Here is a 14,776-nt window from a genome sequence, read left to right on the forward strand (position 1 = left end):
TCAGATCCTTAAAGGCTTTGATTTCAAATCGAGTAAAAAACCTGTCCTGGATTTTCTTACAGGCAAAATGGAGGAATGTGTTAATATGTTTGGGTATATATGATAGACTGCAATTCTATCAAAAATGCAAAGCCATGACCAGTGTTTTTCCTAGAAGCGGCTAGTGATAGAATTAATGTTTTAGTCTTCTGTCTTCTGCGCCAGCTTGTCCAATTCATTCTGGGAAGGCCGTGTGTCTTTTCACATAGCTTACCTCTCCTCCTGGCTCACGATTGATCATTTCCTCCTTGTATCCTTCCACTTCCTCCCATCAGTTTACATGTATCAATCACTGATGAGATTAAACAGCCACTGTCAGTGTGTAATGTTTGTCTGGCCAGGGTTCTTTACTGGCTCATTAAATGAATACCAAAACCACTCTTTTCCTGATCTACTCATAAGCTCATCGTTGTGGTTACTCCTTTGTGTTTAGACAGTGTTACTTCCCTCCTGTTAAGGTGCTCTGGGCTCAGCAATTATGGCTCCTCTCCTTTCTAAGCTAGTAGGCCATCCTCCCATCTTCAAGAAAGACCCCCTGCTCCCTGTTGGTCCCTCTGTTTTGGGCTGTCAGGAACTTTTCTTAATCTGTTTTGAGAATAGAAGTCTGCCTGAAGTGAAGAAAAACAGCATAGTGGTATGTATTATATACACCTAGTGTGCCTTTCCACCTTAAGAAACAGCAAGTGCATTTGTGATTTTCCATTCTAAATATGCCCTGTGGTTTCCACAACCTCTGTGAATCAACTGCAACAATCAATTGCACTATTTTTCTTGGAAAATCACTTCATACATTTGATTTAAAAGGGAAATATATGTGATTGAGAATGGGTACTGTATTTCAAAAATCTGTCTATTATCTATTGTTCTGGTTATTATCAACTCAAAAAATTAAGCCTTAATTTTCCCAAAGGATGATTTTGTACCTAATTGTTGGAATCTGAAATGTCTATTTTAAGCTATAATGAGCAGAATTAGCATTCCTAATTGTGCCTTATGATGATGCAATGTGTAACAAAATCTGCATGATGAAATTGTCTTTTGTGAGAGTATGTTCCACTCTATTTTCATTGACTACCGTTTTTTTCTACATGATACAGGGAATGACTCTGCATAAAAAGGCGGCTGAAGATAGGCTTGCTAGTACAGGTTCAGGGCAGTCGTTCCTAGCGAGGCAGAGACAAGCGACCAGCACCAGAAGATCTTACCCGGGCCATGTGCAGCCAGCCACAGCAAGGTAGACCAGTCTTGCCATTAGCATATGAAACATCCTGCATTCAAAACATACTTCTGTTACACATAACACCATTTCAGGAAAGTCAGCAGCTTATTTTTTGTCTCTATGTTATGCTGATATTTAGTCGTATCTCATTTGAGAACTTTCTCTCTGTATCTATAAAGTTCTAGTTTCTTGGTCCTTTATTTTGTAGTTATCTCAGTTCCTTTTAATGTGCCAAAAGTTTTTTAAATGCCCAATTAAAAGTGTTGTATAATAGTGTAGTACTTTTCTTTGTATGGAAAACGTCCTTTCCTCTGGTGTAGGCTTTGTAATGAAGTAGATTTTCTGCCAATAATTGATATACAGTTTGTATTCTTTATTGTGCCTCTGTGTTACCATGCTTTATAAGAATGTCTTTGTTTAAAGGGAATTAATCTTTTTATGATGTATTAATCTGTGTTTTCAATTGTTTTCCAAATGCACTTCAGATAACTTGCATATTTACTATAGAAAATGAATGGTTGGCAAGTGCACTTTTTGCAAAGACATAAATACATTGGCAGAGGTGCTAATCAGATCTTAGGCACCTGGCAGAATTATTTAGAAGGAAAAAATTAGTTTTCACATTGTTTTATAGGAAATTAAATTTGTTCAAAGATTTGGAAACTTTTTAAAACATAAATACATAGAATTTATTATTTCTTGCTATCTTGTTGCTGACAGAAGTGAATGCATTGCTTAGGTCCTTGGTCGGCAAACTGCTGCTCGTGAGCCACATGCGGCTCTTTGGCCCCTTGAGTGTGGCTCTTCCGCAAAATACCACGTGTGGGCGCTACCTCGATAAGGAATGCACCTAACTATATAGTTTAAGTTTAAAAAATTTGGCTCTCAAAAGAAATTTCAGTCGTACTGTTAATATTTGGCTCTGTTGACTGATGAGTTTGCCGACCATTGGTTAGGGGGAAAATTACAGAAGAGAGAAAGTCTGGCAGTGCATTAACTTTGTCCTGTTTTGGAATATTACAGTCACTTAGGATCAGAATTTGGCAGTGTGGCTGATGATAGTTTCAATTGCCCTACACATCTTAGAGACCTAATTTTCATATACTTATAAGTAATTGGTAACATTACCTTTTGGGCAATTTCCTTTGTTGACTTGCATCTCATTTGTTTTACTAATTTTTAATATAAACACTTCTATTTCTCAGTAATTCCTGATACTTAACATCTTAATATCAGTCATTAAGATCAATAAGTGATTTCTGACATGTGATATTGTGACAGGTCTCTTTTACATTTTTTCTTAATTCTATGTATTAGTCCAGAATTTGCTACTGAAAAGATTATTTTAGGTATTTGGTTGCATCAAAGTGTTTAGGTTTATTGATAGATTGATTGTAAACTATGTTTATTTACATTGATGAATGGTTGTCACTGATAAGTAAAGCACTTTGACTATATAAGGTGCTATATAAATGTAAAATATCATTTATTTGAAAATGAAATGCCTGTGCCTGACTTTACATATCAATGTAAGTATTTGGACCCCAATATTATTTAAATTCCCCTCCAGCCTTTTTCTTGCACCATAGCCCATTTCTTTAAAAACAAACAATTACTGAAATTGGGTTACTTTTTTAAATTTGTTTTTTTTTTAAATAGGTCATCTAATAAGAGAATTTTATTTCATGTACTAGCTCTTTGGAAATTCAAGTTTCATTTAGTTCTGTATATTAAAAACAAATTAGTAACTTTAAATCAAGCTAAATATAACTGAGAATTTTCAGAAATTGTATTCAAATGTTTGATTTTAAATTCCTCCACTTTCTATTAGAAAATTGATCTAAAAATTAGTAATGTTTTCATTTGTCCTCAGAAATTGTGTTTGAAGAAAGTATTAGACTATACACTGAAATGACTTCATGCATTGTCCTAATTTTTACATTAAGTACAGAAATCTAGGAGCAATGTGAATGCTTCTGCTTGATATGACTGTAAAGAAGGAAGAATTAGTAATAATGGAGAGAACCACGTGAGTAGAATGCATTGTGGGGTTTCAAGAGGCTAAGCAGACCTAAACAATATAGAAAGTTTTGACAATAAAACATCAAAAACTATTAAGGATGGTTCTTACCTCCAGCCCCTCATTTTACAAATCACATAAGGATTCAACTGTTTTAAAACAGAAGGTAAACACTAACTTGGTAAAAGTAAAATAATGGGGAAATTATTACTTTTTTTAATTGGGAAAATATACCTGCAGTATAAGGTGGATGAACATGAAAGAGCCTATAAACTATATTAAAAGAATTGTATCCCACAAGATAAAAGGTTTTAATTTTACTTCTCTATTTATTTCCCTAGTCCTAGTATCTGACCCACCCACCTACTCAGAGGTAGATCTCTAAATGGGTTGGAAAGGTACCAAGCTTTTAGAAGGAAGTTTTACCTTATTTTTCTTCAGTATCTGTTGCATGCTATTATTTTGGTGTTTTACATCTTAACTTACACTCTCCTTTACTGTACCTTTAAAGTTTAGTATATTACTTTTATCACATAGAAGAAATTATATTTCTAAACATCCTACAATATTTTTAAAAAAGACAGGAATCAAATTTAGCTGTGACAGTGACAACCCCATTGCTCTTGCCCAGCTTTGTACAGGACTCATAAAATTTCTGTTTCTCCTGAAATGATTAAGAATTTCTCAGGCGGTTTGTGCTGACGCACAGTCTGTCTGGAAGGTAAAAGACATAACAGACAGTGGGTGCTTTATCTAGATGTGAGCTGTGCTGTGCTATGTTTTCACAAATTCCCTAGATACATTCGTTTCATGAAGTCACAATCCACTAGGACAGTGGAGCTAGTCCTGCCCTCAGCGTTGGAGTAAGTAAGTACAGTGTTATTATATATATTAGCTCAAGGTGATCCATCAGCCTAATGTTTGAATTCTTATAAACAGAAACCATATTTGCTGTTTTCCTTCTAACCAGGGTAAGAAAATACAAAGTAAATGACTAAGGACTATTAAAGCATAACATTTATGTTCTGCCATGTGTATTTAAGAAGTTCACAATGGGAAAAAGCCCCAGCAAACATTGTAGCTTACCACATCTAAAAAGAAAATAATATAGTTAGTTGTACTTTAAAAAACTTTCAAAATTTCAATCATGTCTTTTTATAATTTGGCTAATTACTTGTTAATAACCAAGAAAAAGAAGTCCCTAAGTAAAGGACCTATGTTCCAAAATTGATCGAGATTGAATTATTTCTATTAGATAGCCCTAGCCTGGTAAAATTGGCTTCATGAGATACTTAGATTGTAATAAGGAAATAATTATCCATAATATTGTTAAGGTTGTATTGTTTTATTTCTACAATAAAAGCTCAATTGTACAAAATTAAGCTAAATGTTATCTAGTCAGAGATATCAGCCTACATATTTCATTAATCTTCAGAAAGGCATCCTGTCCAAACAGATCAACAAGTTGTAAGTGAAAATGAGTTAGGTTGAAGAAAAGACATTTTATTTATACGGTACTTTACTCACATCTTCTTTTGAATAACAGTTCTGTCCATTCCTGTTAACTAATGACATGAAATATTTTTGAGTGTCTCTTGCTCTCAGATCAGCATTCATTTTTTTTTTTTGTATTTTTCTGAAGTGAGAAGTGGGGAGGCAGAGAGACAGACTCCTGCATGCGCCTGACCGAGATCCACCCAGCATGCCCACCAGGGGGCGATGTTCTGCCTATCTGGGGCATTGCTCGGTTGCAACTGGAGTCATTCTAGTGCCTAAGGCGGAGGCCATGGAACCATCCTCAGCGCCCGGGCCAACTTTGCTCCAGTGGAGCCTTGGCTTTGGGAGGGGCCCATGTGATAACCCCAAAGTAGGATGAAAGAGTAAACTCAACAAAATTAAAATGGGATGTCAGAAACTTTGAAAATGATTTTAGCATGTTTTTCATTTTTCCCTTTTTTAAAATTAAGAGGATTTTCCATTAAATAATGATCATCTCTTTGTATTGGCAGCTTATTTTGGTAGTTGTACAACCCAGTTTCATAACATTTAGAAAATGGTTTCAAAGCTTATTCTTTGTAACTAACGATTTCAATATTTTATATCATGAAGTTTTTATATGAAGACTATTTTCAATGTATCTGTCATCCAATTATTTTTCTTTCTATAAGGCATATTTAAATAATAATTAGTGTATATCCTTTTATTGAAAATTTTGAAATTTTCTAATTTCAGCACAATAATTTTAGGGTCTAAAATAAAGTTTTGCAGTAAATATCATTCATTTCCTAGAAGCCTAAAAAGCAATGAAATAATTTGTTACTAACACAGCTAATTCCTAGCCTCATGCTCCCATTTTCTCAAATCATGGAAGCATTAATATTTACCTTTCTTTTTATAAAATGAAGGAAGCGCAAATGTAATGACATTCATCTCTATTTTTTTATGACAGAGACAGAGAGAGGGACAGATAGGGACAGATAGGAAAGGAGAGAGATGAGAAGAATCAATTCTTTGTTGCAGCACCTTATAGTTGTTCATTGACTGCTTTCTCACATGTGCCTTGGCCCTGGGGAGGGGGGACTACAGCAGAGCCATTGAGCCCTTGCCCAAGCCAGCAACCATGGGATCATGTCTATGATCCCACGCTCAAGCCAGCAACCTTGGGCTCAAGCTGGTGAGCCTTGCTCAAACAAGATGAGCCCACGCTCATGCTGGCAACCTCGGGGTTTCGAACCTGGGTCCTCCGTGTCCCAGTCCAACACTTGATCCACGTGCCACCACCTGGTCAGGCTCATCTCTTTTAAATCACTGATTATGTTCTTGGGAAGTATGTACTGATTATTTTGTTTTTAAATAGCCTTTTATCAATCTATTCACATGTATTATCTTTCTAATATAAAAACTTTAAAAATGTATACTTAATGTTATCTTTAAATACACTTGGATTCTTCACATTGCACTTAAACGATAGAGATATGGGACATTAGTTATTGAAAAACTAGAGGCCTGAACCAAGTTATGGCAGATGTATGAGTTTTGGCAATTGTGGGGGAATCTATTAACATTTTCTAACAATTATATATCAGCAATTACATTATGCTTCTCTTCAGTATTTTTCTGTTTTCTAGTATCTTCCAATCATATTCTGTAAGATAAGTTGGTATGCTGTATAGAAATGAGCACAAGAGATCTGAGCAAGTAACAGAATTGCTGGTAAGGCAAATCCATTCCTAGAGAGTGGAGTAGATTATTAGGATAAGAAATGGTTTAGTTATAAAGCATTTCCAGGCAGATGGAAGTATTAATACAATTAAAACTTACACTGCCTTAACAAATGTTCCTAAAGTAATAGTTTACATAAAATATTCTGACATTATTATGTGATCATTCAGTAAAAGAGTAGACAAAAATATAATTTATTTTCTAATTATCCTTCCCTTTATTGGGCATTAACTGGGTGCACAATGTGTTATCATTGGAGGGGGAGGCATCTATTTTCATTTTGAAATTCTTAACCCATTACTAAACTTAAGATAGTGATTTAAGTTCATTAAGAATACTGTGATTTTGGCCCTGGCAGGATAACTCGGTTGGATAGAGCAACCTTTATGTCTTGATACACAAAGGTTGTGGGTTCAATCCACAGTCAGGACACATAAAGGAACAGGTTAATGTTTCTGTCTCTCCCCCTTCCTCTCTCTCTAAAATCAATTAATAAGAATAAAATACTGTGAGTTGATGAGAAGAAATACGTAGGGCTGAAAATCACTACCAACTTCCTAATAGTTATCTGGATCCGCTGCTTTGTCTAGTTTACAAACCATAGGCTCAATTTTATGTCCTCCTTAATTATACATAGTAGCCCCACAGAAAATTTAAAGTGAAGGCAAGAGTATACATTTTTTAAAAGTATATTCAAGGAGAGCCATTTTGTACCTGATATGTTATTACCAGCTCTGAATAAGGTGGTTAGGGTCAGAAGATGAAGCCCTAAGAGAATGTATCCATAGCCTCAAAATGTCAGGCCCCTGGGGCTATCAGATATCCCGTATTACATTCTACCTATTCAGAGCTTAAAGGAAAAATTAAAGGTCATGAGAAGAACAACCTAAAAGTGAGAAAAAGAAAATGACCAAAGCACACTGAGGCTCTACTAGTGTATGTGGGAGAATTCCGAGCAGGCATTACCACTTTAGAAACCTAAATTGGCAAAAGAAAATAATTAGCAAATATATTGTGAAATTAATAAAAAGGACTTTTTTTTTCTTGGTGCATTTTCCAACCTGTGGTCAGTGGTTACTATATATGTATATTCCATCATGTGTTTATTTTATATATGTCACTATTAGAAATGAGTGTCTTAATATTATTTACTATTTTAACCATTTATGTATTATTTATACTTCATTGCAAGATTCACAGCACTTTACTCATATTGATTATTTTCCTTCTGTCTTTCCGTGGCATGTTTTATTTATCTTTTCCACCAGGGTTCTTTTCCTTATTTTAGAGCACTCATTAAGAAAAATGTAAAAGATTACCCAAATAAGTTGTGGTTTGTATTCTTCCTGAAATTTTTAAAGTCGGATCTGAAGTTCTAAGTCTGAAAATCTATTTGAAGCTAGGTTGGGACTACTAAGCATGTATGACATTTGTAATTCACATTCATAAGACTCATTTATAAGTTAAGAACTCATGAGACCACATTCTCTCAAATGTAAACACCCTTGAAACACTTTGTTTTCTGGAGTTGGCAATAGTTAAAAGTAAACAAGCTTCTGGTGAATCAGAAGATGTTCTTAACTTTGGTTTCCTAAAATACAAACCTACAAACTGTCCCGAACGTTCCTTGTTTCTTTATCCTTGCATCTACAAACTGTCCCGAACGTTCCTTGTTTCTTTATCCTTGCATACACAAACTGTCCCGAACGTTCCTTGTTTCTTTATCATTGCATACACAAACTGTCCCGAACATCCCTTGTTTCTTTATCATTGCATCTACACGCGGAGCCAGGAGAAAGTCGAGTTTAGGAGCTATCGAGTCAGAGAACCTGGAAAGTGGGGGGGGGAGGGGAGGGGAAAAGGCTGACCCTAAGGATGGCAGAATGCTACATGAATATTTTTAGTTCTACTATAACAGATATAATTGGTCATTTTCTTGAGTTCAAATATAGCAAAGCTTTTGTCTTGGTAAGATGTTTTTAGGAGTCAGGTCTCTTCCAGTAGGTTTTATTTTAAGGACTTCCACTTACAACTTGAATAGTCAAAAAGTACCAAAATATTTGTTATTATATAAGCACCGACACATACGATTGCTGCCAAAAAACAGGAAGATTTGCTCATAAGAACATTCCCTTAAATTTTTGTATTATTTTGTGTTTTCTGATGAGAGAAATGTCTTCATAGTATGAGAAATTTCTGTAGTATTTTCTCCTGCACTGCCCTCTATTCTGCTGTTGTGCTTTGCTTAAGCAGGTCACCTACAAGAGAGCAACACTGAAATAGAAGTCTAGACTCTGCTTTTTGTCCTCCCAGTGTAAAAGATTAAACACTTGCGCATGCACGCGCGCGCGTACACACACACACACACAAGAACAAAAATATGTTTTGGATATCTACTAATTAGTTTGTTGAGTGAATTGGTCTCCTTCTAATTGTTTTTATCATTTATTGGTTTCTTGTTAATCTAGTTAAGAGTAGATTTTAGACCTTCATTGTCCAGTTCACTAGTTGCTAGCCACATGAGAATGTTAAAATGAAATTACAATTTTGGTTCCCCAGTCACTCAGCTCCACTTAAATATTTCAGTAGCCACGCATGGGTAGTGGTTACCGTCCTGGACAAAACCCATTTAGAACATTTTTGTCATTGCAGAAAATGCTTTTTGACAGTGCTGTAATACCCAAAGGGAAAATAAGGACAAAATAAAGCTGTTCAGTTAATGTATGATAACACTTAGACTTTACCCTAAGAGTTAAATAAAGCTATTTTCTTATTAAAATTAATGCCTGCCCTTTTTAAAGACCCTGGAAAAATCAAAATTCCATTCTTTGAAACTAGTTTTCAATATATTTTTAAATAGATTATCAGCACTTTACTTTTCAAATGTTTTAATTAAATCATTTAAGTCATAACTTAGTATCTTCAGTTTTTTCTTTTTTAAGTACTGTTTTAACATAGATGATAGTCTCTAACACTTACCAAGCAAAAACTGATGAATGTTTAATTTATTTACAAGTAAAAGTGGATAAACACAATATTCTTCTATTTTGTTACTTTTAAATCTATTTAGAACTAATGAGAGTTGCCAACAATTCTTTTCTGTCCCTAAGGTCATATTCTACCTTAAAAGTACATCAAGATCCAAATAATTTATTTGGTCTTCTTCAGCTTCTTGCACTTAATAACTTGGGTAATGATCAAGTTAAATTTTATGTATGAAGCAAACATTTTATTCTAGTTAACTAAATTTTTTTTAACATTAATTAGTTGGCCTTTTACTAAAGCACTTAACATAATAACTAAAAGGATCTATACAAATGCATTGTTGAGGTTTTTAATGAAAATAAAAGACTAATCATAATCCTTTTGAGTCCAGTTTGGTACTTAGTTAACCTATCCTGTTAGGAAGTCATGATGCTTTCCTCTTCCTTTTAAAATGTTTTAATCAAGCAATAGATTTGTCCCAATAGTATCAAATTCCAAGCAAATCATGGCGAAATTCTTATTATTGTTCAAGTTCAGATGAGTAAACGCTGTGATTTGAGTTTATTATTTACTTGGTGGCCTAATGTGTTCTACAGAGACTCATGTTAAGGGAAATTTTCAATATGCTTGAAATAAATAGCATTTTAGTATAAATACAGGAAATGACTGTACAGACTGTACACATATATCAATCAATGATTTGAGACCTTCTAGTTTTTTAATGGTAGCTTTTTGTCTTTTAATAGCCTTAGTTATTTAAAATCCAAAATGCACTAAAATGTCATTGCTGTCACTAACTTTGCTGTTTACAGGTCATGCGTAATTCCGAATGCTCTGTGCTCAGAATAATTTCCAGGTTTGTCTTGTTTTGCCGTGTTCATGTTTTGACAGTTGCCCCACCATTTATAACACCCAATTTTTGGTTGTATAATGAATGGTAAAATTCAGACAGGTCTAATAATTTGCCTTATTTTGATTAATAAATTCTATCAAAGATTTGGGGATAGAAAGCGGCTTTCCTCCCCCCCTAGAGTATTTTTTAAACTTTTCAGATGAGCTGGAAAACATCTTACTACAATAGAGTTGGAGTTGTATTGATTACAATCCCAGCTTTAAAGCCTTATACTCATGTCTTAAGTATTGATTGATCTGTGAATTGTTGTTAGTTTCATATTTGACACTGTAGTTATCTATTGAAGTTTAGCCTTTGTAAAAAGGATATTGCTAGGTATATTCTTATGTCTGGTTGACTATTGAATTGATAATATCACAATTTCATTCTTGGTCATTATAATCCAAAATGAAATCCAGATAGGACTAAATTTCTCAATTCAAATTTAGCCACATTACAAGTAAAATCAATACAAACTTAGCAACATTGGCGTCCAAGCATTTTTCCATGTTTACCAACCATTTACTGTGTGTTAGATTGGTGGATTTTCTCACTCTTTTTTTTTTTGAGGTGAATGAGTTGGTAGAGAACCTTATTAAGAAATTTTTACTAAAGTCACAAAAATATAAAGTCCAAGAAACCACCAGAAGACAGGTTTTTAATTTTTTTGAAATCTTATATTGTATTTCCTTTTGATACCACTTATTCATTTTAATTTTATGACTGCCAACTTGTTATGGTATTAATTATATGTATATGTTTATATGTATGCATATAATATATGTATATGTATATGAAGAATAAAGTTAAGATTTGGTCAAACTATATTTTCCCATTCAAGTACAAAAATGTTTTCAAGGCTGCAAAAAAGTAAAAAGTGTACAGTTGTTGTTAAACAAGTTGTAAATAAAGACTTGTATAAAAATTGAGATGAGGTTGTTTTTTTTCTGCACTTAAACCATGACAGACACATATCTAATAATTGTCATCCACCTGCCTTTGACACTTGACAAAGTATTCTATCAACTTAGAGATTATGCCAGACTTAGTGTAATCAGGAATATTCCTTGAGATTTTTTTCTAGTACCTATGATAGGTTTTGTTTTGACTTAGGCCTGTACTTAATGTTTGTCAACATATTCTCCAAAATTCTTAGAGGTGAAAGTTAATACATGGCATCTCCCCTCTAAGAGTTATCATGTTAGTATTATCAGTCTTACCACAGACAGTACAGCAAGAACCAATAGTAGAGTATTTACTTTGTTTAACATATAAAGCATTATTGGTGGCATTCTATTTAGGCAATAAGGACCCTTTTCCTGCCTTGTAGACCCTTACAACTCACCCTTTTTCTACTCTACCCTAAACATTATTGAAATATGGCACCCTTAGTGTTAAAATTTTAAGTGGTAGCTGCAGTGTGAAAATTGATTATACTTACGTTAAAAATAATCAGCTAAGTAATTCAAAAGTGAACTTAGCACCAAGATTTAAAAAGCTAGTATGGGCCCTGGCCGGTTGGTTCAGTGGTAGAGCGTCGGCCTGGCATGCGGGGGACCCGGGTTCGATTCCCGGCCAGGGCACATAGGAGAAGCGCCCATTTGCTTCTCCACCCCCCCCTTCCTCTCTGTCTCTCTCTACCCCTCCCACAGCCGAGGCTCCATTGGAGCAAAGATGGCCCGGGCGCTGGGGATGGCTCCTTGGCCCCTGCCCCAGGTGCTGGAGTGGCTCTGGTCTCGGCAGAGCGACCCCCCAGAGGGGCAGAGCATCGCCCCCTGGTGGGTGTGCCGGGTGGATCCCGGTCGGGGGCATGCGGGAGTCTGTCTGACTGTCTCTCCCGGTTTCCAGCTTCAGAAAAATACAAAAAAAAAAAAAAGGATAAATCAAGAGAGGAGTGGGGAGAGGTGGAGGTGGGCATGGGGGAACAAATAGTGATGATGGAAGGAGACTTGACCTGGGCTGGTGAGCACACCATACAGTGTACAGATGATGTGTTATGCAACTGTGCGCCTGGACCTATATCATTTTTTAACCAGTGTCACTCTGATATATTCAATTTTTAAAAACTTCAACAACAAAAAAAGAAATGGATAAAATAATTGCCATCTCTCTTCTACAACATTTAAAGTTGACCACAGCCAGGGCCAGATGGCTTGGTTGGTTGGAGCATCGTCCCAAAGCACAGAGGGTGCTGGTTCAATCCCCAGTCAGGGCACACACAGGGACAGCTCAATGTTCCTGTCTCTGTCTCCATCTCTTGCTCCCTTCCTTTAGCTAAAATGAATAAATAAATAACATTTTTTTAAAAAACAGTTGATTGGCCCTGGCCAGTTGGCTCAGCGGTAGAGCGTCGGCCTGGCGTGCGGGGGACCCAGGTTCGATTCCTGGCTAGGGCACACAGGAGAAGCGCCCATTTGCTTCTCCACCCCCTCCCCCTCCTTCCTCTCTGTCTCTTCCCCTCCCGCAGCCAAGGCTCCATTGGAGCAAAGATGGCCCAGGCACTGGGGATGGCTCCTTGGCCTCTGCCCCAGGCGTTAGAGTGGCTCCGGGTCGCGGCAAAGCGACGCCCCGGAGGGGCAGAGCATCGCCCCCTGGTGGGCAGAGCGTCGCCCCTGGTGGGCATGCCAGGTGGATCCTGGTCGGGCGCATGCGGGAGTCTGTCTGACTGTCTCTCCCTGTTTCCAGCTTCAGGGGGGAAAAAAAAGCTAGTATGCACATAGCTCATTTTCATGTCAGGAAGACATATGTAAGTTTTTGCATATATATATTAGCATGGAAGTAACCATATTAAGTTTAGTGTTTATTTTTGTGTCTGTCCCAAGTATTTAACATTGAAGCACATGAGAAGTTTGGCTGAATCACAAAAATAAAAATAAAATATGGCCCTGGCCAGGTAATTCAGTTGGTTAGAGCATCGTCCCAATATGCCAAGGTTGTGGATTTGATTTACGGTCAAGGCACATACAAGAATCAACCAATGAATGCATAAATAAGTAGAACAACAAATCGATGTATCTTTCTCTCTTTATCTCTAAAATCAATTTTTAAAAATGTCTTTGCCTTCAAAGATTTGTATGATCAAGTGAGGGACAACACAGAAAAGTGTCCCAGCTGCAAGTCTACCAATTTGCTGTAAGAATATTTATTCTACTGTGCTGCTTATTGGTACATCACAACCCACTCCGAAACTTAATGGCTCTAAATGGTATATTGTCTTTCAGGTTTGGAGACAGGCTCAGTTGCTCTCATTTGGGGTCAGTCATTTGACTGCAGTTAGATGATATCTGACGCTAGAGTCATCTGAAGGCTTTTCTCATGTTTGGTACCATGACTGATATGGACAGAACCTGAGGGCTGATCAGGCAACTCCGTACAACCTCGTGACCTAACTGGTCTGGACACTCGCAAAATAGAGTAGTAGTTGGATATCTCAGGGTAGATGGACTTAATACAATAGAGCTAGCTTTCCCCTGAGCAAGACTTCTCAGAGACCCAAGTGAAAGCTTTAAAGCTTCTTAGGACCTACTCTTGGAAACTATGCAGCATCACCTCTTTTATTTGTAAAAATTGTCGCAGACAAGATGAGGCTCAAGGGGCCGACTGCATACACTCCGCTTCACAGTGGAAGAATGACCTCATGCACAGGGCTTCAGTTCCGGGTGAACCAAGAAGACCTTAAGCATGGACTTCCCATTCTCTCTACCTGGCATGCATTTTCTTTCCTCTTTTGGGTCTCTGCTCAGAAATTTCCACAAAAGCCTTTCTGGCCTGACCAGGCAGTGGCGCAGTGGATAAAGCGTCAACCTGGAAATGCTGAGGTTGCCGGTTCAAAACCCTGGGCTTGCCTGGTCAAGGCACATATGGGAGTTGATGCTTTCTGCTCCTCCCCCCCTTCTCTCTCTCTCTCTCTTCCCCCCCTCTATAATGAGTAAATAAAATCTTTAAAAAAAAAAGCTCACCAGGTTAGACCAAGGTCACTGGCTCGAGCAAGGGGTTACTCGGTCTGTTGTAGCCCCACGGTCAAGGCATATATGAGAAAGCAATCAATGAACAACTAAGGTATCGCAATGCGCAACAAAAAACTAATAATTGATGTTTCTTATCTGTCTATCCCTGTCTATCCCTCACTCTGACTCTCTGCCTCTGTAAAAAAATTAAAAAATAAAAGCCTTTCTGACTATGTGAAAGGGTGAAAAATAACTTTCCCTCTACCCCTCTGAGTTCTTGGCTGAGTCCCCTTTAATAAAAAGTTAACAAGAGAAAAATAAAAAGGCTTATTAACATGTATACTTCATGTGTACCTGGGAGAGCCAGAAAAATTAGTAATTCCTGAGGTTGCCTAGAATTCAGCCTTAAATACCATCTTAATGGGAAAAACGGGGGGGGGGGGTGCATGTGG

At 36.7% G+C, this 14,776-nt stretch overlaps 1 protein-coding gene across 1 annotated transcript in view; it reads left to right on the top strand.

Moving 5' to 3' along the window:
• HOOK3 (hook microtubule tethering protein 3) overlaps positions 1 to 10,688 on the top strand; it is a 96,788-nt gene extending 86,100 nt beyond the window's left edge. The window contains exon 22 of the mRNA XM_066234104.1: positions 1,137 to 10,688. Coding sequence (XP_066090201.1) covers positions 1,137 to 1,277 — 141 coding nt within the window. The 3' untranslated portion in view covers positions 1,278 to 10,688. The remainder of the gene's footprint in view (positions 1 to 1,136) is intronic.
• The last annotated feature ends 4,088 nt before the right edge of the window (positions 10,689 to 14,776 follow it).

This window comes from Saccopteryx bilineata, chromosome 6, assembly GCF_036850765.1.
Source record: "Saccopteryx bilineata isolate mSacBil1 chromosome 6, mSacBil1_pri_phased_curated, whole genome shotgun sequence".
Lineage (NCBI taxonomy): Eukaryota > Metazoa > Chordata > Mammalia > Chiroptera > Emballonuridae > Saccopteryx > Saccopteryx bilineata.